Raw genomic sequence first — 26,354 nt, 5'->3', positions numbered from 1 at the left:
CCTCGCGCCTCGGCAGCGCCCGGCGGGGGAGGCTCTTCGGAGAAGGAGCGCGGGGAGAAAGCAAGGCCCCGCCTCCGCCCTCGGGTGTCTGTGAGAGGCCGCGGAGGAGCCCCGCGCTCAGAGCCTCCCTTCGCCCGGCCAGCGGGCTGCGCGCCCCTCGGCCCGCCGCGCTACCTCACAGGGTTGCTAGGAGGAGGAGGAGGACGCAAGAGGAGGCCCGAGGCCGCTCTCGCCGAGGCCAGACGGATCGTTTTAAGACCCCGCCTTTGTTATCCCAAGGAGCTCAAGGTGGCGCAGTGACCCTCACAGACAACCCTGCGAGGTAGGCTGGCCTGAGGTAGCCCGACCAGGTGGGGATTTGAACCCTGTGGCGCATATGGGGAAGCCCGTCAGGAGGACCTGCGCACGGAATAACACTCCCAACTTGTGATTCCCAGTCCCTGACATGGAGAGACATACTCAGGTAGAACCTAGCCACCAAGAGCCTTAAGAATAAAGGGCAAGAGGGAGAGTAAACTGTGTATTTTCCCTGTTACTAGTTTTTAGTGGAGAAGGATATGGTGTTCTTCTCTTAATACTAGAACTGAGAGTCATTTAGGACTGGCAGAAGGAAGCAATTCTTCATACAGCACATTGTTAAAACGATGGAATTGGCTCCCGCAACATTTAGTGACAACCACCAACTTAGATGGCTTTGAAAGAGGATTATACAAATTTATGGACAATAAAGCTGTCGATGGCTGCATTGTCATGGCTGTGTGTTACCTCTTGTATCCGTGCTTCTGAATATTTGTTGTTGGCATTCACAAGTGGGAGAGTGCTGTTATGGTCCCATCCTGCTTCTGGAGCTTTGCATAGACACCTGGGAAGCTGCTGTGTTCTGCAATTGCTGTTCTTCATTCAATAAGCTTTACTCCCAGGAAGTGCGTAAAGGACTTCAGTCTTATGTTTATATCCTTCCCTCCAAGGAGCTCAGGGCAACATATTTTTATTGGGGGGGGGGGGTATATACCATCCAGTTAATCATTCTCCACTGGGCAGTTCACAAATTAAAAGCAATCAAATACAAATACAAGCAATTGACAGCTGAAACAATGCAGAGGGCTGCATCAGCACAAAATTAGCATACAACCATATGGAACTGGGGAAGTTCCATAACCAACAAGTCCTGTTACCCAAAGACAACCTATACTTCTGCTTCCAGAAATTCTGGTCCTAGTTTTTGCCCTTTGGACAATTCATTGTTAAAATGCTGATTGTAAGAGCTGCTAGACTTGGGTGCAGGATTTGACTCACTTAAGTCTTTGTGAGGGTGTGCATCTTGTCTCTGGCATGGGCCAGGGAGGGGGACATTTGGCCCTCCAAATGTTGATGAGACTGCTGGGGCTGATCAGAACTGGAGCCCCAACAGCTGAGGACTGACTGCAGATTCCCCACTTCTGCACTGTTATACATAAAATGCATGTGTGTGCACAGCCTGCTATTATACATAGAAACTGAGCAGCCCTAATACTAAACAAACATAATGTGACTGACACTTAGACTTGTGTATTCCACTTCCCTTTCAGTGCTTCAAGGAAGAGAGCTGGAACATCTCTATTTTCAACTAACCACATTTTGTCCTTTCATCCGAACCAGGACAAAATGATTAATGTACACTGGTTTGTTGTAACAAAATGTGATTTCTGGTCCTACTTGTTTCAGCTAAATCTTCATTAAAACTAACCACAGTTGGACCCAGTTAGACAAAATAAAGTGCACTCAGTTGAAAACATTAGTAGATACCTTGACTGCTTCCTCGAAGTCACTCTGGAGGAGGGAGATAAGAACAGGCTTGTTCATGGTTTAATATTGTGTCCAAACCAGTTTATTACAGCTTCAGAGGTACATTGCGAATTGTTGGGAGCATAGGACAGTTATGCTTCCCCCCCCCCCCCCCCCCGCAATTGTGAGAGGGCTTTTCACTTATATGTTGGTTATTGGCTTCCCAAAAACTGGCCATTGTGGGAACAGAATAGCCTTTGGGCTGAACCAGCAGGTCTGTTTTTCTTTGCTTGACCAAAAGAACATCTCACTTGCTGAGCTTTTAAATCCATGGAAGACAGGAACCTTTTGAGGGCATTCAAATGGACAAGGAACGTGTGTGTCCTCTGGCATATCACCATCAAGTTTACAGCCCTCTATGAATTTCAGGGCAAAGGTCTGTGACAGAATGTCTCCTTTACTCATAGAGGGCCCCTGATTGCATTTTGGACCTTTGCCCTTATACTGCAGAGCTGTAAATAGGATGGATGATGGTCATGCTTTGGAAAGGGTGGGGCTTAGCCGATTCTCCCTTGCTTGTTTGTATGATTGTTTGCACATAAGTAGGGATGGAAGGATCTGTCAGTTTCACATTTTTCCCATCTTAAATTCGGTTTCCACATTTCTGCAGCAATTTGCTAAAGAAAGAAAGAAATCCTCATGAAACTGGTATCATTTTAGTGCAAAATTCTCCTAAACATATCCATTTTAATGCAGTTTCCTCTAATAAAGGCATTTTTATAAACATTGGTTGGTTGGTGACGTACTTTACAAAATTTGAATAGGTGTGTATTTCAGAGGATGGCTCTGTTTTATTTCTGCTGTGCAGATTTGGTAGAGTCATATTTAAATATGATCTGAATCAAATTTCTCCTTACCCTAACACTAACCCATATGTAATCTGAATGCTACAGTAAGGCGTTTTTTCCAAGTAAACCAATACAGCAGGCAGAGAACCACTTTCTGTAACATGGCATTCAAGGGAGAAGCCTAGGCAATAATTTTAGTGTAGAAAGTGAGATGTTGCAATCACATCCCCATTTTTGTGGAATGTTGGGGTGGTGTGCAGCTGTTGCTTTCATGTACTGCCATAGGCTTTCAGGTAGAATTCATTGGCCTGGTGTGGAAAACCAAAGCTCCATCCCAAATCGGAGATGCAGATTTGGAGACGGGTTATAGCCCTGTGGTAGAGCATCTATTTTGGATGCATAAAGTCCCAGGTTCGATGCTCAGCATTTCCAGATTGGTTTGGGAATGTCACCTGCCTGAAACATTGGAGAGCCGCTGTAGACAATACTGACCTAGATGGACCAATAGGTCTGACTTGGTATATGGCATCTTCTGGGTTCTATCCAATGTTTGTTCTGCTCAGAGTAAACCTGTTGAAATTTGTGGACTTAAATTAGTTATGTCCATTAGTTCAATGGGTCTACTTTGTGTAGAACTAACATTGGGTACAAGCCTATTTCCCTAAATTTTAGGACAGCTTGGGAGTCAGAGGCAAAGTCTGGTTCGTGCCATCAGGACTTAGTCTTAGCTAAAGAGTTACGACAGGATTAAGGTACCAACACCCACAATCTGTTGACAAGAACAGATAGGCTAAAACAGGCTTGGTCCAACATCAGCATAATCCCTAATATCACCACCACCCTTCTCTTAGGAAATTCCCTCAAAGTTTCAAAAAAAAACTGCATTAAGTTAGTTACCTCATTGTTGACCCTTCATATACTTTAAACTGCTGACAAATACAGCTTGCACCACACATTGTTATTTCTGATCTGTGGAGCCCATTTTAGAAAGAAATGCTTTGCAATTTGATGCTAATCTTCCTTTTCCAACCACAAGACAATTCACAACCCATCTAAAAATAGAACATTTTACCGTCTCGTCTCTGCCCAAAGTCCTACCAATGACAACTGTGTTGGACCTTATCTGCAAAGACAGAGAAGAGTTAATGGCTAACCAGACTATTACGTATTGCCTATACAGAATTTTTTCATGAGCTGATATTTTGGGGATAGAACCCAACTCCAGCTAATCTGCATCCTTGGCATATAAAGGGGGCTCTGAAATTCAGAAAGGTGGATATTATCGGGGACCACATGCACACACATCCTCCATTAGAAGATTATTTGAAATCATCAGAAATAGTCAACAAAAAGGACACATTAGTTTTACTTAAGGTGTGATACATTAAAATATATATACATATTGATATATGATTCTATCCAACACTGGTCATACTTGGAGTAGACCCACTGAAATTAATATACAGTGGTACCTCGGATTAAGAACTTAATTCGTTCCGGAGGTCTGTTCTTAACCTGAAACTGTTCTTAACCTGAAGCACTACTTTAGCTAATGGGGTCTCCTGCTGCCGCCGCGCTGCCGGAGCATGATTTCTGTTCTCATCCTGAAGCAAAGTTCTTAACCCGAGGTACTTCTGGGTTAGCAGAGTCTGTAACCTGAAGCGTATGTAACCTGAAGCGTATGTAACCCAAGGTACCACTGTACATGGCTAACTTAGGTAGAGAGTAGCAGTTGTATACAACCTTTCTTCTACCTTTGCATGTACAAGATGTTTTTAATGCTGTTGGGTGGAATTAAGCCCAATCACAACTGCTCACTGCCTGCCTCTACCATCGCAAGTCTTAGTAGCAGAGCTCTGAACATTTCCCTCCCTAGTGACTGGACTAAATTGAACCTGAGGAGTAGAATAACTTGACAGGAAATGTTCTGTCCCTTCCTTGGATAGAGGTAGCTAGTCTTTTTTTTTTTAAAAAAATAGTATTTATTAATAATTTCAGAATTACAGAAAAAAAAAATAAAAAATAAAAAACAACACTGCAATACATAAAAAGAGGAAAAAACGCAAAACATAAAAACCAATACAACAATACAGCAAAAAAGAAAATAAAAAAGAGAAAAAAAAGACACAAATCCCATATTACATATCTTTAACTTCCATTTGCTTGTTTCGTTGACCTCCTCACACCTCCCTTTTTGTATTCTAGTTTAGTTAGTTATTTCAGCAAATTCTTTCCATCTTTCTCAATTTTTATTAAATAATTTATCTTAACAATTTAACCTATTAATTAACTCGGCAGATCATTTCCATCTTTTCCCCATATTCTGTTATTCAAATTACCTTAATTTATGTAACCTTATCTTACCATAAAATACCTTAAAGCTTAAAACTTAATACTCAGTTATACTTAACTCCTGATATCATTTCTGCTAAAGTCATATAGTTTCATTCCAACATTTTCCCTAATATTCATTAATTTTAGGCTAATTCCCTAAATAAAAAATTTTCTTTATAAATTTTCTTCCAATCTTCATCCAACGTCTCTTCTTCCTGGTCTCGGGTCGTGTCAGTCCTTACTGTCCATTCCATCTAGTCCATCAACCTGGAAGTCTTATGTCCGAGGCCCTTAAGTCTCTTCCATGTCCCTTCTGCAGATCTTCTTCTTCTTGTTTATACTTGCACTTTTCCTTGTCTTTTGTTGGTCTCTTTCTTAATTTCTTTCCTTTCTCATTGAGGAGTAGGTCTCTGGGGGGTTCCAACCCAGAGTTATCTCCGTCTCCCTTCATCAAACCAACCCATTCCCCACAGTCCCACTCCCCACAGTCATCAATATAATCCAAAAAATATTTACGAGCATATTTCGAAGTCTCTCCAAAGTTAAAAGCCTCCTCAGCTCCAGACTCCCCCTGGCCGACTCCAACTTCAATCTTCAAAAACAGCGGCTTATGCTCCTGTAGGGCCTTGGGCCTCTCCATTTGTATTATTTGAGGTGCAACCGCAGCCTCCTCCATTATCCTCTGCACTTGCCCAATCAATACAGGTTCCTGAGTTGGATCCTGGATGGTTTCTGTATCACAATTCACTATTTGTCCACAGTTATTGGCCACAACAGTCATCAAATCCATTTTCTCATTCATCAAATCCATCTTCTCATGCATCTGTTCCAACAAAGCACTTGTCTTGCATAAAGCAAGCACCAAAACTTCCTTCCAGCTCATATTTAGTCAAGGTCAAAAGGACTAATCCCACTATCTTAATCTCACAGCTGTGGAATCCTCAAGTATACTGCAGCAACAATTTAGCAGGCTCCCTCTAGAGGAGACAATTTCTATTTGTATCCATCTTTTTTTTAAGGCAAATCCAACAAAGGAAAATTACTTTCATTTTTCAGATATTTTGTTTCTTTAGAATGCAAAAGGCAACACTGGAATCAGTTTATTTCTCTTCTTCAGCTATCTGTCAAAGTATTCCATTCACAGTCAATGAACCTCTCCAACAATTTCTGTCTCTGACACCCCGTTCCCAGGTTAGAGACAGTGGAAACTTATCTTTCTTCACTCCCTCTCCTGCAGGCGTTACACAAAGTCCCCCCCCCCCCTTTTCTCCTGCTTCCAAGGGGGTTTCAGTAGTTATAAATGAAGGAAATTTAGGCTTTTTTAATGACTTTCCAGGCTTTAGCTTACAAGGTTTTTGCTTTAGTCTATATACAAAAAGCGGAGGGCGGACTTCCTGTTTTGAACCTTCCTGCTTCGATATCAAATTAAGATATTTCTTGATCCAATTTTCTGTTTCTACTCACGGGTGCTTGTTTTAAGTCCAGTTGTCCACAGGAAAAAGTCAGCGCTCTCCGGCGATGGCTGTGCGGCTTCACTCCATGAAAGTAGCAGTCAGTTCACAGCACCGCGCTGCTCACCCCACTTCACTCCGGAATCCCAAAAAGGGGTTCCCCGTGAGTAGGGGGGGCGCTCCTGGTGCCCTGCCGAACCCCACGTTCCCAGGCTTCCTCCACCTGGGATTTCTAGCGGGTCCCCACCTTCACCGCGGCGGGAAGACCCAGTTTCCACGGAGCCAGTTCCTCCGGTCGGAGGAACTCCGCCATTCGCCGATGGCGCTAACCCGGAAGTCCCAGAGGTAGCTAGTCTTTTGGGGCCTGAAAAGCTGCATTTGAGTCGGTGGAAGAAGATTGGAAGAAATTTAAAGACTACTTACAGAAATATTGTAAAATTAATGAATGTTAGAATGATGTCGGATTGAAGTTAAGTGGTTTCTAGCTGTAATGGTATAAAAGAATATGGAAAAATTGGTTTTTAATACGTAAAAATTTAATGTTATAATATATCAAGATTAAAGATCAGGATTAAAAAGGAGGGAAAGGAATTGCTGGACTAACAAACTGAATTGGAATACAAAAGAGGGTGGTATGAGGAGGTCCGGGAAATAAGTAAATGTAAGAGAAGTGATGAAAAGATGGAATTGTTTTTAACTGTTTTTTCTTTTTTTGTATTTTGTATTTTTCCTTTTTATTGTTAATTTTTCCTTTTTATTGTTAATTTTCTTATTAATGTAATCTCTTTCTTTTCTTTGAAATTTTAATAAACATCATTTAAAAAAAAAAGAAGAAAAGCTGCATTTGTTCTTGGCTAACCTGCCATTGGCCTCTTGTCAGTGAAAGGTGAGACCAAGACTAAAGAGAGTGTGGAAACTCTCAAGCACACGCACACACACACACACATCCAGGGGGCAGATGTTGAAAACTCTCAGCTCAGCTCATTACCATATGGGGATTAACTAGTCTAGGTGACTGAAGCAAAGAGGAGAACTGTTGAGGTGTTTCCCAATTTAAAGCACCCTAATGCGGATAGTTACTTTCCCGGTCTGGAGAGTTCTACAGGTCGTCAAGGACAAAGCAGCAAGTTAAAAATACGTAGCTAGGCAGACTTGTCTCCATAGTATACATCCCTTTGAGTCTCTGGCTGGAGTCTTGTACGTAAAACATAATTGTACTTAAATTGTGTTTCAAAGTTGGCATAAGTAGTGCCAGAGTTGCATTGAAATTCAGCGATACTGCCTTCTGACTAGGCTGGGTGGGGAACTTTTGGTCCTCCAACTGTTGGACTACACTCCCATCATTCCTGGCCTCTGGCAACACTGCTTGGGGCTGATGTAAGCTGGAGTCCAACATCTGGAGGACCAAGAATTCCTCATCCCTCTGTAGGCTGTGGTATTCTGTCTCTCTGAAATAAAAATTACGATTTTAAGATGCTGGTCTACTTTTTATTATTGTAAAACCCCACCTCAATTTAGGAAAGCAGAATTGAAATTGAAATACTTTATTGTCACTTTTACAACTTGTATACAGTGAGATTACACGAGCACCCCCCACTCAGCTCTCTTAGTCTTAATTCCCCTCGTTTACTGACGCACACCCACCAAACCCAAAAGTCAGTTGCCCTGTTGTTATCTTTTCATTCAGCAGCCTAACATCCCACGGATAGAATCTGTTCTTTACCCTGTTGGTGAGACTAATCATGTTTCTATATTTTCTGCTCAAAGGCAGGAGATCAAGAAAGTGCCGGCCAGGGTGTGAATCATTCCGGAGAATTTTCCTCACTCTCCTGAGGCAATGTTCTTCCGTGATGTCATCCAGTGGATTCATGGGATAGCCCATATCTTGTGCTGTATTCACCACCCTCAGTAGGCACTTCCTATCAGTTGATGTCAAACCAGCGTACCACACCATGATGCAGTATGAAAGGACACTTTCTATTGTGGACCGGTAGAAGGAGCTCATCAGATGTTGATTGACATCATTCTTTCACAATACTCTGAGAAGATGGAGAATACTAAGGATCTGCCCTCTCGGTTAAAATACTGGAACTATTACTCAGCAAAAAACATATTTGCCCAACTTGTGATTCTTAGTGTCCAAGACCAAAGTGGCAGATATATTCAAAAAGATGCCCATTTTTTTCTTCCATTGTATTTTTTCTTCCGATGCATCCTATCTAAAGTTGCATCTGCCACTCAGTCTTGTGAATTGCTTGATCAACATGGGATGCTAGGTTTTGTCCTTCACCACAGGTTGATTTCTAAAATGTTTGTGCAGTGGCTGGTGACTTGGGAGTATACATACACTTCACGTCCAGCTAAGTGAATAACAGGGGTATTAAGAAGTAGGAGCTACAGGGAAAAAGGAAACATATTTGTACCTCACATCTTCTAGATCAAAGGCTTCTTAAAGAGCAACATTTACAAGCAGTGGTTGCATTATTTTGCAGCATGGAGGCAGGAGATAAACAGCCTTCAAATCTGGCCATGGCAATGACAGGTGCCTTAGTTACATCACATCTGGATTACCGCAGTTCGCTCTACATATAGCCTTTGAAGTATTCTGAGAAATAACTTGTCCAGAATGTGAGATACATAATTTGGCATTGAATATCTGGCTTTTTTTATTGTATCATAATTTGGAATGTTTTAATGTGGTTTTTATTGGATTGTTAAAATGGAAAACTTAAAATTATAAAACAATGTGGCAGCCAAGCTGTTAACAGGAGCTGCAAATAGGGAGCATGTAATTCCCTTGTCCAGCAGCTGCACTGGCTTCCCATGTTTCTGGACATTAGTGAAAAGTGCTGGTAAGAAGTTTTAAAGGCCTGAACCATTTAGGACTGGGATATTCAAAGGGCCACCTCACATATGAGCCAACTTACCTTTTGAGATTATCTTCAGATGCCCTCTTGTGTATCCCAACCAGGGACAGAGGAGAAATGAGATTCAGTTTGCAGTTAAAGGCAACTGCGTTCCCAGCATTCCCAGAAACAGGCTTAGTTGTGAACAAGGCAGGGGCTTTTTTCTGTAGCTGCACCTAGACTTTGGAACTCCCAATGGAAGCCCATCTCATCTCTTCTCTCATGGTCTGCTATATCCTTTATTATAATCTCAGCAAGTGTGTTGATGAAAGCTGTATTCCAAGACATCTAGAGGGCACCAAGTGGGGGAAGGCCATTGTAAGCTGTTTTACACTGCTGATTTATGGTTTTCCCTTGTTGTTAGCCACCTTGAGTTATTGAGAGGAAAGGCAGGAAATAAATCCATTTTCTTTCCACACACACCCAAAGGCAAGATGGGTCTTTACTTGACAGAAATTCAATGAGTGGCAAACTCATTGTACTAATACATACTGGCATGGAATTGATGTAAATGATGTCATAAAACCCTTGTTTACAAGGAACTGAAGACCAGCCAACAATGCACAATTTTCATGCCCTTTTCACTGTACTGCCACTTAGGGTTACTGCAACAGGGCTGTTGCATAAAAGGTACCAGTTAGTGCTAAGATGTTTCACTGCCATCCATTCATTCACAAAGGCTCATGGCTTTCAAAACAAATCAGTCTCAGACCAGTTTTTGGCAACCCTGCTGCTCTTTCATTTGTTAGAATCAAGTCCGTGAATTGCATGACCCTGCACAATCTTTCCGCTCAACAGTCTCAGCAGAGTTGTAAATGGATTGCCATGAAGTGTTGGGTGAAGAAATGATCATTTGACCCATCAGCTAGTGCAAGATATTGAAGACATTGTTTTACATAACACATACTCATAAACCACATCACACAACAGTAAGTCCACAAAGGATTATTGTATTCCATGCTTCATTGACTATGCAAAAGCCTTTGACTGTGTCAACCACAGCAAACTATGGCAAGTTCTTAAAGAAATGGGAGTTCCTGATCACCTCATCTGTCTCCTGAGAAATCTCTATGTGGGACAAGAAGCTAGTTAGAACTGGACATGGAACAACTGATTGGTTCAAAATTGAGAAAGGAGTACGGCTAGGCTGTATATTGTCTCCCTGCTTATTTAACTTGTATGCAGAATTCATCATGTGAAAGGCTGGGCTGGATGAATCCCAAACCGGAATTAAGATCGCCAGAAGAAATATCAACCACCTCAGATATGCAGATGACACAACCTTGATGGCAGAAAGTGAGGAGGAATTAAAGAACCTTTTAATGAGGGTGAAAGAGGAGAGAGCAAAATATGGTCTGAAGCTCAACATCAAAAAAACGAAGATCATGGCCACTGGTCCCATCACCTTCTGGCAAATAGAAGGGGAAGAAATGGAGGCAGTGAGAGATTTTACTTTCTTGGGCTCCATGATCACTGCAGATGGTGACAGCAGTCACGAAATTAAAAGACGCCTGCTCCTTGGGAGAAAGGCGATGGCAAACCTAGACAGCATCTTAAAAAGCAGAGACATCACCTTGCCAACAAAGGTCCGTATAGTTAAAGCCATGGTTTTCCCAGTAGTGATGTATGGAAGTGAGAGCTGGACCATCAAGAAGGCTTATCACCGAAGAATTGATGCTTTTGAATTATGGTGCTGGAGGAGACTCTTGAGAGTCCCATGGACTGCAAGAAGATCAAACGTATCCATTCTGAAGGAAATCAGCCCTGAGTGCTCACTGGAAGGACAGATTGTGAAATGTATGTTCATTTTAATTGTTTTACTAAACCTGTTAAGAAATTCCAATCTTATTTGTTCTAATAGCTACTTTAATTTCTTCTTTGATGTTTTCCAAAAACTTTGATGGCACACAACAGAGAATTCAATTAACTAACAGGTGAGGCTGACAGATTATATTGGCCCAAGGACATTAAGTAAGTTTCATGGCATAAGCTTCAGGGAACTGAAACCATGTTTTGCCGTTTCAAGCCAAGACTATTTCCTAGTACACCAAAGTGACTCATAATGGGAGCTGCCACCTTCAGAAGGCTTGCATTCAGCACTAAATTTAAATTTGGCACCAGCTGTAAGCCCTGCTTGCAGAGAAACGATTCTACCACTCCCAATGGTTCCTTTGCAACCATGACTTTTCTTGTCCCAGAACTGACATGAGATGTGGGCCTGGTAAGGAAAACAACCTTGCAGGCAAATTAGGAGCCCAGCTGGCCTAATCCGGCCCATAGGTCCGAGGTTCTCCCATGCCTGCTCTAACCCATCATCTAGAAGCAGTAAGAACAAGCACAGCTCATTTTAGCACCATCATTATACATCAACATCTTTGCATATCACTAACACCACTTATTGTACTTCCTCGTAGTAAAAGCTTCAAGTTGCTAACATATTTATGTATACCCTAGGGCTTGATGCCCCCGCTTGCCAACCCCCCTTTCCCACACACACCTGACCAACCCTGTCAACTATCCTCTCACAGCTCATCTAACCTCTTTTAAATGATGGGTGGCACTTCAGAGAGCAGTTTGGCAACCTCCTACTCTCCTCTAAACAGCTTATCTCGATCTCTTGCCACCCACACTGCTTACCTGATGGTTTTTCAAGATGCTGGTGTTACCAAGGCCACATACAAATTTGTGTCCCCTCAAACACTACTTGTAGAAGAAAGGTGGTGCAACCTTTTGAAATAAAACCCAATGAATCTAAACATAATATTCTGACACTTCATAAACTCACTGCCAGGACAGCCAATGGTGCAACTGGGCATTATGGAGGACTACACAAATTCATAGACGCGCGATTCAGTAGCCAAGTATTAAAAACCAGGCCATACTTTCTCTTAAGAAAGACGTCCCAAGTATCATGCCACAGGAAACAACTTTAGTGTATCTAGGGTGTAATTCCATTGTGCCATTATAAATGCCCCTCTCATTTATACAGACAGGCATTCGCTCATAAAATTGGTCACTCAAAACAGAACACTGCACAATTCATTTAATACCCAATTCATCATTTTTAATGATCTGATACACCAATACTGTTCTTACTTGAAGATGCCTTGCAATAAGTGTATGTTTTAAAACTAAGTGGTTTATTTCTTGTGTTTGGAGCAACAACCACTTTGTGAGGAGTTAAAAGATTCACAGCAGTAGCCCTCCCTGCCAACTATAGACAGAGTTGATCATACTCAATCAGTTACAAGATTAAAAGTGGAATACAAAAAACTGCAACATATGAAGTGACATCACAATTAAGTACAATTGTCCTGAAATGCCTCCGGCCCACAGTTCCTACAATCAGTCTTTTATTTGCAATGATCAAAGCATTTCCTTCTGCCTACCTTATGAAAAAGCAGTGTGGATTATATCTGCATGATAAAGGAGAAAATATAGCATAAAACATCTATTGGTTTTGGCTGCCATACTGTATGGTTGCACTTTAACAGAAAGTACCCGAAAAGTTACCAAACACTACACAATTTATATGGCAAGGAGTGAGGAAGGCGGAAATAATACACAAGAGCAGCAGCTAGGGAGACGAAGTCTTGGTTTTACTGGCGCTGGGTTGTGACTGAAAAGTCTTTGTACCTTACAAATTTTGGCATGTTACTTGAGCAGCTGAAGTCCTTGGTGTTCCAAGAGATCTCTTCAGAGATGCACGCTCTGGTACCAAAATGTCTTTTACTCGAGTGTTTTCCTTCTGCGGCTGGAAAAATGTGGCAATATCCATCGAGGCTGCTATAGCTGAAGTCTTCAGTCACCAGGGTTAGCACTTCATCCCTTCTCCTGCATTCATTGGTAGGATCACCAAGACTTTGGGTTTGAAATCGTCATTTAGTCACAACCAACTAACCAGTGGTGTTACTTTAAAATTAAAATGCAAGTCCCCACTTATTGCTTTGGGTGGTAAAGAGGGCTGAGAATCGGACAAAGCTAGATATCTCTGGGCATTCAAAGACTGGAGGCCTGAGGATTATTACCTACATTAAAGCCCCTTTCTTTCCAGTTCTTCCAGTATGGCCTGGATTCTGTGAACGGCCTCTTTCCTTGCCTGCCGTACATTGTCCTGACCACCCGTCTCCACAGAGTCCAGCTCCAACAACTTCTTGGTCAGCATTTCCTCCAGCAGCCAGTAGTCCTTGTCTGTCTTTTTCCCTACAAATTCGTCCACCTCCTCCTCCAACTGCTCAACGTCCTCCATAACTTGCATAACCTTTTGTATGCCTGATGGCACATCTGGTATCTCTGATGGAGTCTGAATACTGGTTTTAGATCCTGGTCCATGGTCAGCAGTCACAGGTGGTTTCCTATGTACATTATCATACAGCTGGGGCTGCGCACTATACTGCACTTTGGGGTTGGAAGCAGATGGCTTAGTATCAAACTGCGCCGGCTTGTAGTCATTCATGGTCCCAGAAGGCAGGTTATTGGCTTCAGAAAAGTAGCCCTGCTGGTCACTTCCTTGCTCCAACTGGTTATAAGAGTCCTAAAGAAGAAAACAAGAGCCTTCAACATGGTGTCCAACTCTAACAATCCCATTACCCCACATCCTGAAGCAAAGGTGCTGTGCACAGAGATCCTTGGGCTGCCAATACTGCCAGGCTGCCTCTGTGCTTATCAGTAAGGTCTGCATGCTCAGGATGTCAGTGCAAAAAGGTCCAAGCACTGAAAGACACTAGGGACAGGACTTGCACTTTGAGCCTGTCAGATTGACATCACAATGTGGAATGACATAATAACTTGAATCCCAGGTGACCTGCATAGGCCCTGCAACCCATAAACAGTTCCAAAAGGGGGGGAAAGAATACTAGATACTTGGCAGACTAGGCTCTTGAGGTTTTTTCTCTCTCAACTGAATAGCAAGAAACAGCTCAGCAGCAGGGAAGTGGGACCTTAAAGAAATGACCAAGAGGCTGCATCCAGCTCATGCACTGAAGGTTGCCCACTCCTGTAATTAATGAAGGGTGGCTTCACTAGCCAAGGGGGAAATTGCTCCTATCCTACTGAAAATGCAAACTAGATCTGTCTATGCTATAATGTCTACAGAAGCATAAGAGGGCCTATGTCCTAGCTGAGAAAATCCCTTGGCTGATAAAAGGAACAAGGGTACAAGTTGGCCAGGGGATAATGATGTAGACTGTTCTTGTGTACCTTACAATAACAAGCAAAGGGGGAAAGCACAGCCCTTCCAAGAAGGTCCAGGTAACAATTCACAGCTCTTGGAAACGGACAAAAGGTCACATCTGTCTGCCTATAAGCAAGTACACAGGGAGGGTTAAGGGCTGGAAAGCTTGCCTGTGGGTTCCAAGCTTAGGAGACACTTGAGGAGAAAGTTATATTCCCGTTTCAGATGGCTTAAGGTGGAGCTGGACTAAGCTAGCACCTACCACTTTAGGCTTTGCTAGAGGTGAAAGGTGATCTACAGAAAAGAACATAAGCTTAATATAGCAGCACCAAATTATTCCTTCACTACTTGCATTAAGCAAAGGATGCCAGAACTTCAAGATTTGTTCATGTATGAAGGCCTGAAAGGTATGAGATGTAGGTACCTTCTTCCAGAGTGAGTCCCTTCATATCTGTTCCATCAGCCCTACTCTGTATTCCTCAACCATGTGAAGCCTAATGGGTGGCAACAAGGAGTAGGATCTTTGTGGTGGCGGCATCCACCCTGTGGAACACTCTTGGTTGAATTTCATAAAATCTGAAACTTTATGGTTTTATGGGTTTGGTCAAAGCATGTTGTTTCATGAAGAACTTTAGCTGGAAAACTTCTCATTACAGTGGTACCTCTGGTTACGTACTTAATTCGTTCCGGAGGTCTGGAACTGGGCTACAACATAATCAGATCAGCAGATTAAAAAAAGCCTATGAATTGACCAAAACAGTGCCAATTAACTGGGCACCATTTCTCTCCCCACTGCCCAAATACAGATGCCTTAAAAACTGCAGGTGGCAGGCATCATCCTAAGAAATATTCTCTCTTCCCTCACACTTAGGCAGAATTGCTCTTCTAAATATGCTTGCTACAATACATTTTGATCTAAAAACGAAGAATCCTGTTTTCTACAGCAATACTTTTACCCATATACAAATTTATTCAAAAGATAACCCATTAAATAAGCTAATACTGATGATAAACTTATTTGTTTCTTTAGTTAGGAAGCAGATTTTATATAACAGCCATTGATACAAAAAGCTTCCCAACAATGAACAGAGGACAAGCATTGGGGAGAGACTGCCTCCCCGCAAAAATTACCTTTGCATTGTTATTTGGAGCATGTGGAGCAGATACTCCACTAGGAGGCCATGGAGGAGAGGATTCTGCAACATACTGATTCCCATGTCCTGTTGATGAAGGAGACCAACCATACGGAGGATGCATTCCATACTGGAGAGGAGGTCTCCAGTTTGTATCTTGAAGTCTTGGCTGAGGAGGTGGCGGGGGCCTCTGTTGTGGAATGCTGTGATTGCAGTCGCCATACGGATAGGGTGGGACTGGAAAGTTTGGTGTCTGCAGGTCGAAGGAAAAATGAGATATGGTTTCTTCATGTAGCCTATGAGAACACATTGATTAATTAAATGTTGAGACCCACCAAATAAGACTAAGCTGGCAGTTAACTGCAGAAGCAGGGATCCACAATTCGGCTTGTCAAGGCAAGAGTTCACACGTTTTGGTGAGGGTGGCGAGAAAAACTCAAGCCTTGTGTCTCCAACTTAGAGCTGATGAATAAAGGCAAGGAATGTCCTTGTAGCTGGCCTGAGCTTCTGAGGGTACAATAAAACAATGGGAGGGAAACCCTACTTCTCTAACCAGTTCCAAACTGAAGACAGGCTAGGGAATATCGTTTGGGCACTGGGTGTAGACAGTGCTGTTTGTGCCTATATGACACCTAGCCAAGCCCCTGCTCCCCTCCACCACTATATCAGCAAGAATATGTAGCTTTTCACAATACAGTGATACCTTGGTTCTTGAACGTCTCCGTTGACGAACATTTCGGAACCCGAGCGCCGAAAACCCAGAAGTAAATGCTTCGGTTTTTGAACGCGCCTCAGACGTTAAATGGCTTCCACTGCATATTTTTCAATTTCTCAATTGAATATGCAGACAGCCCTTTGTGCTTCAGTTTTCAAACGTTTCGGAACTCAAACGGTATTCCAGAACGGATTACGTTCGAGAACCGAGGTATCACTGTATTTACTAAACTGTAGTATTGTCCTGACATGACTAAACGACTAAACAACAACAACAGTATTGTCCTGTGCAGGGAATTTGCAAAAAGAGTTTAGTTTTAAAAGTATCTGATCATGCTGGATACTGAGAGTACAAAATAAGCTGTAACTTAAGACATGAATGCCAGGAAGGAAGTCCCATCACCTCAATCACCACATGAACTCCGAGTAAGCTTGCAAAGGATTGGAATAGAGATAGTTACCAGGAAAAACAGTAACTTACAGGTTTTGGAGCTTTAAGAGATGGTTGTATAAGCATCTGGCATAAGAGATTAAGGTCTATGAATGTTGAATACAATAATAATTTAATAGTATGTCAATGGTAGAAGGATGCAGCCAATCATTTTTATGAGATCATGTCACCAGCCCACACTAGATCCTTACCTGTGGAGGAGAATATCCTGGCATTTGCCTCCTCACCATGGAACCTTCAGCTGGGCAGTCTGGTGGTGGGTAGTTCCAGTTAGAAGCTGGTGATGGTGATCTATATACATTGGGAGACTCTGTGGAATATGGTGCATGAGGATGCCCTGAGGAATAGTAGGCATTTGATTGTGGGATATTGGAATATGGTGGTCCAGTCCCAGAAGTAGAGTATGGAGTGCCATAAACACCATTTGTGTAGGAAGGATCAATTCCCTAGAAGATAAGAGGGTAAATTATTTAAAACCAACCTTGATTGCACAGCAAATCAAGTATTATGTCTCAGGAACTCCTGGACAAGAGCTAGTTATGCTATCAATTCCTGGGCCAAAGATGGTTCCTTTATTTTTTATCAAATAAAGCTCAGTAGGTGTCATTTCTGCAGTGAATGTAGAAGCCACATCCACTGAGCTTCTTCTTGACCATGCAGGCCTTCAGTTACAGGTAGCATAGAAGGCTGTGTGGGCCCTGCTATGCACAATCCTGTTTCAATGCAGAATTTGTTGCATCCCTCAACATCAAGAATTCCCTTTGGAACCAGGCAAGGCAGCAATACTATTCCAACAGCAGCTAGTACAGACTCTGCTTACCTAAGCAACACGAAAATTGGCTGTCAGATTTCTGCCAAGTGCCGAGGGATCCTGAGAAGTCTGCATTCCTGGTCATTTAGACCACACATTTTCATAGGGTTTGCTATCTGGGCTTAATGAATCACAGCTCTCTTATTCATATTGTAAACCCAAAAGGATGGAACCTCATCTCCTGGTACTCTGCCTTGCAGAGTTGCAGTACTCAATAAATGTGAAATGGTCGCCCTGCTGAAGAGATAGTAAACCACCAAGTGCCCTCTAGTGGGAATATATTAGAAGTTTTAGTGCCTCTGAGAAGAGATTTGCCATCTTTCCATCAGTGATTTCTGGAAATGTTTGAACAACACTTACTTGCAAGAGATTGTGCACTCTTACAGATTTTCTCTGCAATCACCCAATTTCTAGCTTGCATAACCATTTTGGAAACAATTTCCCACCTATTTTGGTTGGTTGCTTTCAACTCACATGTTCTCCAGCTCTGAAGCAAGTTTTTAAAATGTATTAAAAATGCGCCCTGCTTGTCCTCCAAAGAACTTAATGTGGCAGGTGGGGCAGCATGGTTTTATTCTTATTAACAAGCTGATGTAGTTGGCTAGGTTGAGAATTGGTATAAAGTAGTGACTAAGACCCTGGTTTAAATTCTTGCCTATGCCCAAACTTCACCTTAAACCCTTCCCATCTTAAATATGACGCAATGCTCATCTATGTTATAGCCTCAGATCTGTACTAAAATCAGGCCCACTTGTTTAATCCAAATGGAAAATAAATGTTTGAGGGAAACATTTATAACATAATTTAGTGTACAAGTTACAAATATAGCTTACATAAATATGTGTATGTATACAATATTTATATAGCATATTTTTAAAAGTAAACAAAACACTATGAACACCCAACAGTGCAACAGAAATATGTAACAAGTGTACTTTGCCTAAATCCATTGGTTGAACTTCAGATCTGAGCATGGTCTGAACTCAGATCTCCAGATCAAAGCCACTATGCCACAATTGCCCTTAAGTAGCATTTCTTTATTATTATAGCCCAGCAATAATTAGCAAACTTCAGTGCACATTTACAAAATGAACTCTTATCAAGTTCTTTAGTAATCAGATAACAACCTTTATCTGGGAGGTGGCAACAAATGAAATATTTATACTTAGGGATGCACTTTGAAAGGACTATTAAAGGAGAATGGCATATTACTGGTACATGGTGCTATTAGCTTGGGCCTTCAGGTTAATTTATCCTATCAGAATGTATGTAGAAGATGATAGCAGCAAAGTCTTGATTTCAAAGACAAAGCTTAATGGTATTAATCACTGCTAAGGCATGCTCTCTTTTTTACAATCCTTATTTCCCCAAGAATCAGTTATTAATGCTCCTTTCAAAGTCTATACTAGTATTATTCTAAAGAAGTAAAACTAAGATATACCGTATTTTTCGCTCTATAGGACGCACTTTTTTCCCTTCAAAAATGAAGGGAAAATGTGTGTGCGTCCTATGGAGCGAAGACGCCATAGCCCCGCGACCCTCTCCCGGCTGGAGAGGTGACGCGCGGCTATGGCAGGAGCCTCTACAGCCCCGCGTCACCTCTCCAGCCGGGAGAGCGCGCGCGGGGCTAAAGAAGCACCCCGCGACCCTCTCCCGGCTGGAGAGGTGACGCGCGGCTATTGAGGCTCTTGCCATAGCCGCCCGTCACCTCTCCAGCCGGGAGAGTGCGCGCGGGGCTAAAGCAGCCCCCCCCGACCCTCTCCCGGCTGGAGAGGTGACGCGCGGCTATTGAGGCTCCTGCCATAGCCGTGCGTCACCTCTCCAGCCGGGAGAGCGCGCGCGAGGCTAAATAAGCCATAGCCCCGCGACCCTCTCCCGGCTGGAGAGGTGACGCACGGCTATGGCAGGAGCCTCTCCGCTGCGCCTTTCCGCTGCTCCCTGAACTGCTCTTTGGGGCTGGTGGTGGGCTTCCCCCCACCAGCCCCAAAGAGCAGGTCGAAAGGAACCTGAAGCCTGGAGAGCGAGAGGGGTCAGTGCACACCGACCCCTCTCGCTCTCCAGGCTTCCAAGGTAGCCGCCTGAATGCACCTTAAACGGCACCTTGTTTTAGAGCGGGAAAACAAGAGGGGGAAAGTTCTCCCCCTCTCTGCACAGCGCCTCCTGCCACTTCGCTGAAGGGGCGCTGGGCAGAGAGGGGGAGATTTTTTTTTTCTTGTTCTCCCCCCTCTAAAACAAAGTGCATCCTATTGTCCGGTGCGTCCTATGGTGCGAAAAATACGGTAGTTGCTTCCGAGGATATCACCAGTCTCCAGCAAGGCTGCCTTTAGTAGCAAAGGGAACAAGATGTTTTTGAACCAATTGAAGGGTTTATTAGAACCACACAGGTACTTTGGATAAGGAAGAACTTTTTCTGTACAGAGCAAAAAGCCTTGTATCAGTATTATTCTGAACAGACTACACTGTTGTATGACAGATCTTTTAGTGGGAAATCTGAGACAGGTCATCTAATGAGCTTTACAGGCTGCTGTGTAAGGCAAGGGAACCTGTGTAAAGGTCCTCCTTCATCACTGCAACATGATGGGTCATGGCTTTTCACACCCGGATGCTACACCTACACAGGATGGTACAACTGTAGTTTACAAGGTCTTCCACAAGTAGTAAGCCTTATTATGATCACCACTTGTCAGTATGAAAATAACTAACATTATTTTAACACTGGAGTGCCATCCACTCTGTATTCAGTAACCGAATATTTCCATGAGACACCACTTCTCAGACAAATTGTCCTATGACTATACCTGGCCTTGAAGCTCTGGTCCAACAGAATATGGGCTTGGGTAGGGACTTCTGGAAGATGAATTCCAGTAATGTGAACCATATCCATGATAAGGGGGGTGCTCCTAAAGAAAGAAACAAGATATTCACTTCCTGAAAATCATCAACATGTCTTGAAAATGTATCAAAATATTAGAATCTTCTAGTTCCTTGAATTATTGTATGTAGCCTAAAAGGACTCTGAATGTAGAAACTGTTAATGAGGGTTTCAACAGACCTATGCATAGTCAAAAATTATTTTCTGCCAATCCATGGCAACAGAGCTAAATTCAGCAGACTTCTGGTAATAGGAGGTTTTGCTTCCTTCTTTCTCTTGCAAATACAGTCGTACCTTGGCTCCCAAACACCTTGGGAGTTGAATGTTCCGGCTCCCAAATGATCAAAAACCGGAAGTGAACATTCTTTTGGAAGCTGAACATCAGCCAATCAGAAGCCGCGCTTTGGAAGTCGAACATTTCGGAAGTCACACTGACTTCTAGAACAGATTCTGTTCAACTTCCGAGGTACGACTGTAAAGCCCAGTTCTTCCAATAAGCAGCTGGGCCAGCCTCTTAGATAGTCTTATCAGCCAAGCCCCAGTGGAGAGGCAGGTTGAGCCTGACTAAAAATTTGTGGTGAATGGTGCAGTTTAAAGAGTAACAAACTTTATTTCAGGCACCGGCTAGTATGCAGGGAATGATGCTATTCTAACTTCAAATTCAGGGTCAAACTAGATGTGAATGCAAATAGCAGCTGCCAGGCTGCTATAATTTTTCTGCTCTGCTGTGGTTGTGACAGAAATCATTCTTCTTACACTGCTGTTTGCATTTACGGTATATAGATATAAAAATAGTAGACAGAATCGTATCATTGTCCAAATAAACAACTTCTGGTTCACATTAAGAAACTTTGTTTTTAATATTCCCAGGGACAAGGATGAAAAAAGTCTACACAAATGAAGAAATTCAAGTTTTTAAAGAAAAAAGAAAACCAAGCAGCTTCAGTGCACAGAATGCTACCTGACAGTTGCAGGAATGGTATGACTTGAACCAGAACAGACTGTTCATATGACAATGTTTTGTTGCAGGAACCCCAATGGTTCTACAAAATTTTAAAATAAGGGCCTGATTCTCATTTCCAGTAATTCTGTATTCACTCACCAGAACACTGGAAGGCAGGAGATTATTCACATCTCAGTGAGCAATTACAGAAAAGCTTGCTTGTACACCTCTTGATACATTTTGTTTTTAAGTGAAAGCTAAAAAATCATTAAAAATTCCAATATATGATTATGGCTATGACATTAAGTTGGGTCAAGCAAGCTTAGCTACCCCCTCAAAGGTGTCCAAGTACAAAAATCCCAAAATATTAACACATTTTTGTATAATCCTTAAATTTATTTTTTCCATGGCAGTTTACAAGACTTCACAAGATACACAAAAGCAGCAAACAGCAATAAAACAGTGAACAGTAATATACAGTATTAACAGCAATCTCAGCAAATATAAAATACCTTTGAGGTTAAAAGTCTGGGAAAATAAGATGGACTTTGCTTGGCCCCTAAAAAGTGGAAGCTTAGTGGTAAAGAATCTGCTTTGCATGCAGGAGGTCACAGGTTCAATCCTTGGTATTGCCAGGGAGGGAGGGCTGAAAACATTTGCTGACCTAAATGCTGCAAAGCCAATGCCAGTCAGTGAAAACTACTAAGCTAGAAGGGCAAATGGCATGACTCTGTATAAGGGACTGTCCTATGTTCCTAAAAGACATCAACATTGACACTAGATGAGCCACAAGCTTGGCACTGTAACCTCCACTGTTGCCACCCCATTTCGCTTAAGATAGCAGAGGCAACTGGAGAACCTCATCTGGGGAAGATCTCTGTATATAGGTATCTTGATATGGCAGAAGATGTTCACTCAAGAATACAGTCACATGCTATGTTGGGCTTTTAAACATCAGCACTTTTGTGTTCAAAAACAGACTGTAAGCCAGTTGAGCTCTGGCAAATTGGGTTTCCAACATCCACTTCTAGTTAGTAACCTAGCAAATGTATTTTGAATGTAGTGCAGTTTCTGGATAGCTTTCAAATGCAGTCCTACATACAAAGAACGGCAGGAGTAGAACCTGGAGGTAATCAGAGCTTGGTAATTAAACAGCAACATACAACTCTGTGAGTAAAACTGCACTGTTGAATTTCATGCTGGCTTCTTTTTGCAGTACTTGAGATACCCCAAATACAATTCACTATTTTATTAGTCATAGTTCCTCCACTGGCTCCCTCAGCCAATAAAGCGAGATGAGCACAGCAACCCCAGAGTCGTCCGCGACTGGACCTAATGGGTCCCTTTACTTTTAATTCCTAAGTATAGATGACCTAACTAGGAATATGGGTTGGGGAAAATATACTCAAACCAGCAGAGAAAAACTTCATCTTTCCAGTGATTATATTCCCCATCATTGTAGAAAGTTACAGCAACCAAGGCCTATATGCAGCAAACGTTGCTGTGACAAAGTAGCTTTAAATACAGACACAAAGCAGTATTCCCAAAATAGCCATTGTACAAGAATCACACACAGTAATGGAAGGAATCAAGATTAGAGGTCAATCTTGCCAGAAAGCTTTGTAGCAACTGCCTGTTAACAAAATGATTTCTCAGTTTTGGGTTTTTTAACACCATATACAAAGCACTGATCATAATTAAGCCTATACAGCACCCTTGTATCATTATGATACTATAAAGATAGGCTAACAACTCCAATTAAAATTTTAATAAGGGAAAACTAGCTTGGTTTGGGGTTGCTTCAGATACAATGCTAAAGGGTAGTTGAGCAGAATGAGAACAAGACATAACAAGCCTGAGACTCGCGCTCTGGTTACAGGTAAAACATTTGCTTCCTGGTTCGTAAATATTCCTGGTCAAATAAACTATGGTTTAATGTGAATGCGTTCATCACTGCTCCATTATTCCTACTTGTTTTCTCAGTCTGGAGGGAAATTACAAACCAGAGACTGGTTTCATATTACATACAAACTACTGTCTTTGGTTTGTTCCCCTCCCAAGAAACCACTAGCAAATCCTGACTTACTGCTCATGGGAGGGGAGGAGAGAAACAGCAAGTGCTGTTCATATGTAATGCGAAGCCAGCCTCTTGTTTGTTGCCAATCCCTCCCACTCCAGCCTAGGAAAGACAGGAATGGAGCCCACAATTCCAGCAATGTGCACAAGCACATTAATATTACTTCTTTACCAAGAGCAAAATAAAGATTCTGAAGGATATCATACACTCAACTGAATATAATGAATAGCTTCAGATTCAGCCACATCTTCAAACTAAATAGGACTGGTGCCTTATGCACTTTTCTCACTGCAGGTTTGACAACAATAAAATACAAGCTAAAAACACAAGTAAGCAGTTAAAACAAAAACAACAATACCCCTTTCCCACAAAGACATTTAAAAGGCTGTAGAATATTAATCAGCCAAGGGCCTGGTTGAAGAGGAACATTTTTGCCTAGCTCCTAAAATATATAATGAAGGCGCCATGCGAACCTCCCTGGCGAGAGCGTTCCACAAATGGGGAGCCACTACAGAAAAGTGCTGTTCTTGTGTTGCCACCCTCTGGACCTCTTGTGGAGAAGGCACATGAAGAAGGGCCTCGGATGATGAGTGCAGAGTCCAGGGTGGTTTATATGCAGAGAGGCAGTCCTTGAGGTATAGCAGTCCTGAGCCATTTAAGGTTTTATAAGTCAAAACCAGCACTTTGAATTGAGCTCAGAAGCTAATTGGCAGTCAGAGCAGTCAGGCTAGGATAGGTGTAATATGCTCAAATCATGTTGCCCCAGTGAGCAACAAGGCCGGCAAATTCTTCAGCAGCTGCAGTTTCCAAACAGTCTTTAAAGGCAGCCCTTTTAAGTAATCCAGCCTAGAGGTTACCGAAGTATAGACAGCAGAAGTTAGGAAGGCAACGGGGTCACCAGCTGAAGCTGATGGAAGGCACTCCGTGCCACCAGAGCCTCAAACAATAGCAGAGGATCCAGGAGTTCTCCCACGTTGTGTACCTGCTCCTTCAGAGGGAGTGTAACCCCATTAAGAGGAGGCTAACTTCCAACCACCTAGTCGGTTGGGAGGCACCCATTAACAGTGCCTCAGTCTCATTTGGATTGAGCTTCAATTTGTTGGCTCTCATTATCAAGGCAAGGTAACAGTCCAATATAACCACTGCCTCATCTGCAGATGTAAAGGAGAGGTAGGGGTGTGTGTTGTCACATATTCCAAAACTCCGAACGACCCCACTCATGTAGATGTTAAATAGCACGGGGAAGAAAACTGAGCCCTGAGGAACTCTACTGAAGGCTCCATGGGACTGAAAAGCACTCCCCAAGCAACTTTCTCTAGGAGCAACCATCCAAACAGGACCAGAGCAGACGCAAAGCAGTGCCACCTAACCACCCCCAACTCAGAGAACCACTCCTGAAGGATACCTTGGTTGATGGTATTGAAAGCTGCTGAGATGCTGAGAATTAACAAGGACATATTGCCCCTGTCTCCTGACAAAGGCCATCATACAGGACAACCAAAGCAGTTTCTGTGCCAAATTTCACACACCATAGCACAGCTCTGCCCTTACAAACTGTTAATCAGTTTTTGCAGTCCTCCCACCTGCACACAAGTGGCTCCAATGTACAGTGGTACCTCGGGTTAAGTACTTAATTCATTCTGAAGGTCCGTTCTTAACCTGAAACTGTTCTTAACCTGAAGCACCACTTAAGCTAATGGGGCCTCCTGCTGCCGCCGCGCCGCCAGAGCCCGATTTCTGTTCTTATCCTGAAGCAAAGTTCTTAACCCGAGGTACTATTTCTGGGTTAGCGGAGTGTGTAACCTGAAGCGTATGTAACCCGAGGTACCACTGTATTAAAATGACGGCTTGCGAGGGGACGGGATGGGACACCCCACATAATTCAAAGGAGACAGAAAGCAGCATAGACCCAGTATCACTATTACAGACATCAGGTTTGCTTCTCACCCTCCTCCTCCTCCACTTCTCTTCCAACTTCTTTTCCTTTTGTGCCATGCCATTTAGATTGTAATGCCGAGGGGCAGGAACTGTCAATACCAGTTATCTGTTCTGGACTGGAGTGCAGGGCAAATCAAATTTTTAAGTACGTAAGGGGGGGGAAGGGGGGAATCGCCTGGATTGAGAAGACAGTTATACAGTACAAGACTTACCATTTTACTAGTGTCAAGTGGATTGTTGTTATTTTTCTCTCCCCTCTTTCCCTTATGTGGACCCAGCCAGGTCGCCTGTCCCTAGTTCAGTTTGAGCGTGAAACGAGGAAAAACCAATGCATCTGCCCTGCATTAACCAGCACACATTTTCCTTTCGGCGATGGGGCGGCCCGGGCGGACCAGTCTTCCTTCCCTCTCGCCCCGCTTTGGCTCCCCCTCCCTCCCCAAGGGGGTCAAAGCAGCAGAGGAGACGTAACAGATGAGAGGCGCACGTGGCGACGCTCAAGCCTCGAGGACACGGGGGGGGCTGCCTACGTCACAGACCCTCATAAAAAGGAGGGGGGAGGACTCGGCCGTTACCTGAGAGCCGCCATAGCCGGACCGAACCGTTCTCTCGCTGCCGCCGCCGCCGCTGCTGCGATGCCGCGGGCACCTGCGGCCCTCCGCGCCCCACGGCGGTGGCGGAGGAGGCTCGGGCTCAGGCCGGGCCCGCTCCACTTCCGCCCCGTGTAACAGTCTCCTCAGCGCCGCCGCCATTAAGGGCTCTTAATTCTCTCCTAGTCCCCTTGAGAAAGCAGTGCGCCTGCGCATCTCCTTCCTGTCATAGACACGCCTCCTCCTCCCTGCCTTATCGTAAACAGGCGTTTCGCCAGCTATAGCATTCCCGGATGAGGGGAGTTCTGAAAGATTTGTGTGGGTGGTGTTGTTGTTGTTTTTGCCTCTGAGC

At 43.2% G+C, this 26,354-nt stretch overlaps 1 protein-coding gene and 2 long non-coding RNA genes across 4 annotated transcripts; 2 read left to right on the top strand and 1 right to left on the bottom strand.

Moving 5' to 3' along the window:
• The first annotated feature begins 10 nt into the window (after positions 1-10).
• On the top strand, positions 11-23,342 carry LOC308463878. The gene is made up of 2 exons (XR_013979765.1): positions 11-322; positions 21,328-23,342. It is a non-coding gene; the product is annotated as an uncharacterized lncRNA (long non-coding RNA).
• LOC308463919 lies at positions 371-7,074 on the top strand. The gene is made up of 3 exons (XR_013979824.1): positions 371-463; positions 1,569-4,560; positions 6,743-7,074. It is a non-coding gene; the product is annotated as an uncharacterized lncRNA (long non-coding RNA).
• Positions 12,882-26,312, bottom strand: BAG4 (BAG cochaperone 4). Of its 2 annotated transcripts, none has more exons than XM_080982522.1 (5): positions 25,988-26,312; positions 20,384-20,485; positions 16,966-17,220; positions 15,608-15,862; positions 12,882-13,837 (listed from the first exon to the last, which is right to left on the bottom strand). In XM_080982522.1, exons 1-5 carry the CDS (start codon positions 26,162-26,164, stop codon positions 13,337-13,339), a joined length of 1,290 nt encoding a protein of 429 aa, XP_080838648.1. In that variant the 5' UTR covers positions 26,165-26,312; the 3' UTR covers positions 12,882-13,336. The 2 variants fall into 2 exon arrangements, with proteins under 2 accessions (XP_080838648.1, XP_080838649.1); XM_080982523.1 differs by lacking the exon at positions 25,988-26,312 and adding an exon at positions 25,628-25,853.
• Between the last annotated feature and the right edge of the window lie 42 nt (positions 26,313-26,354).

Source organism: Podarcis pityusensis (genome assembly GCF_964106645.2).
Source record: "Podarcis pityusensis genome assembly, chromosome: 15".
Taxonomy (NCBI): domain Eukaryota; kingdom Metazoa; phylum Chordata; class Lepidosauria; order Squamata; family Lacertidae; genus Podarcis; species Podarcis pityusensis.
Note: the sequence above shows the minus strand (reverse complement) of the source record. Positions and strands in the feature narration are given on the sequence as shown.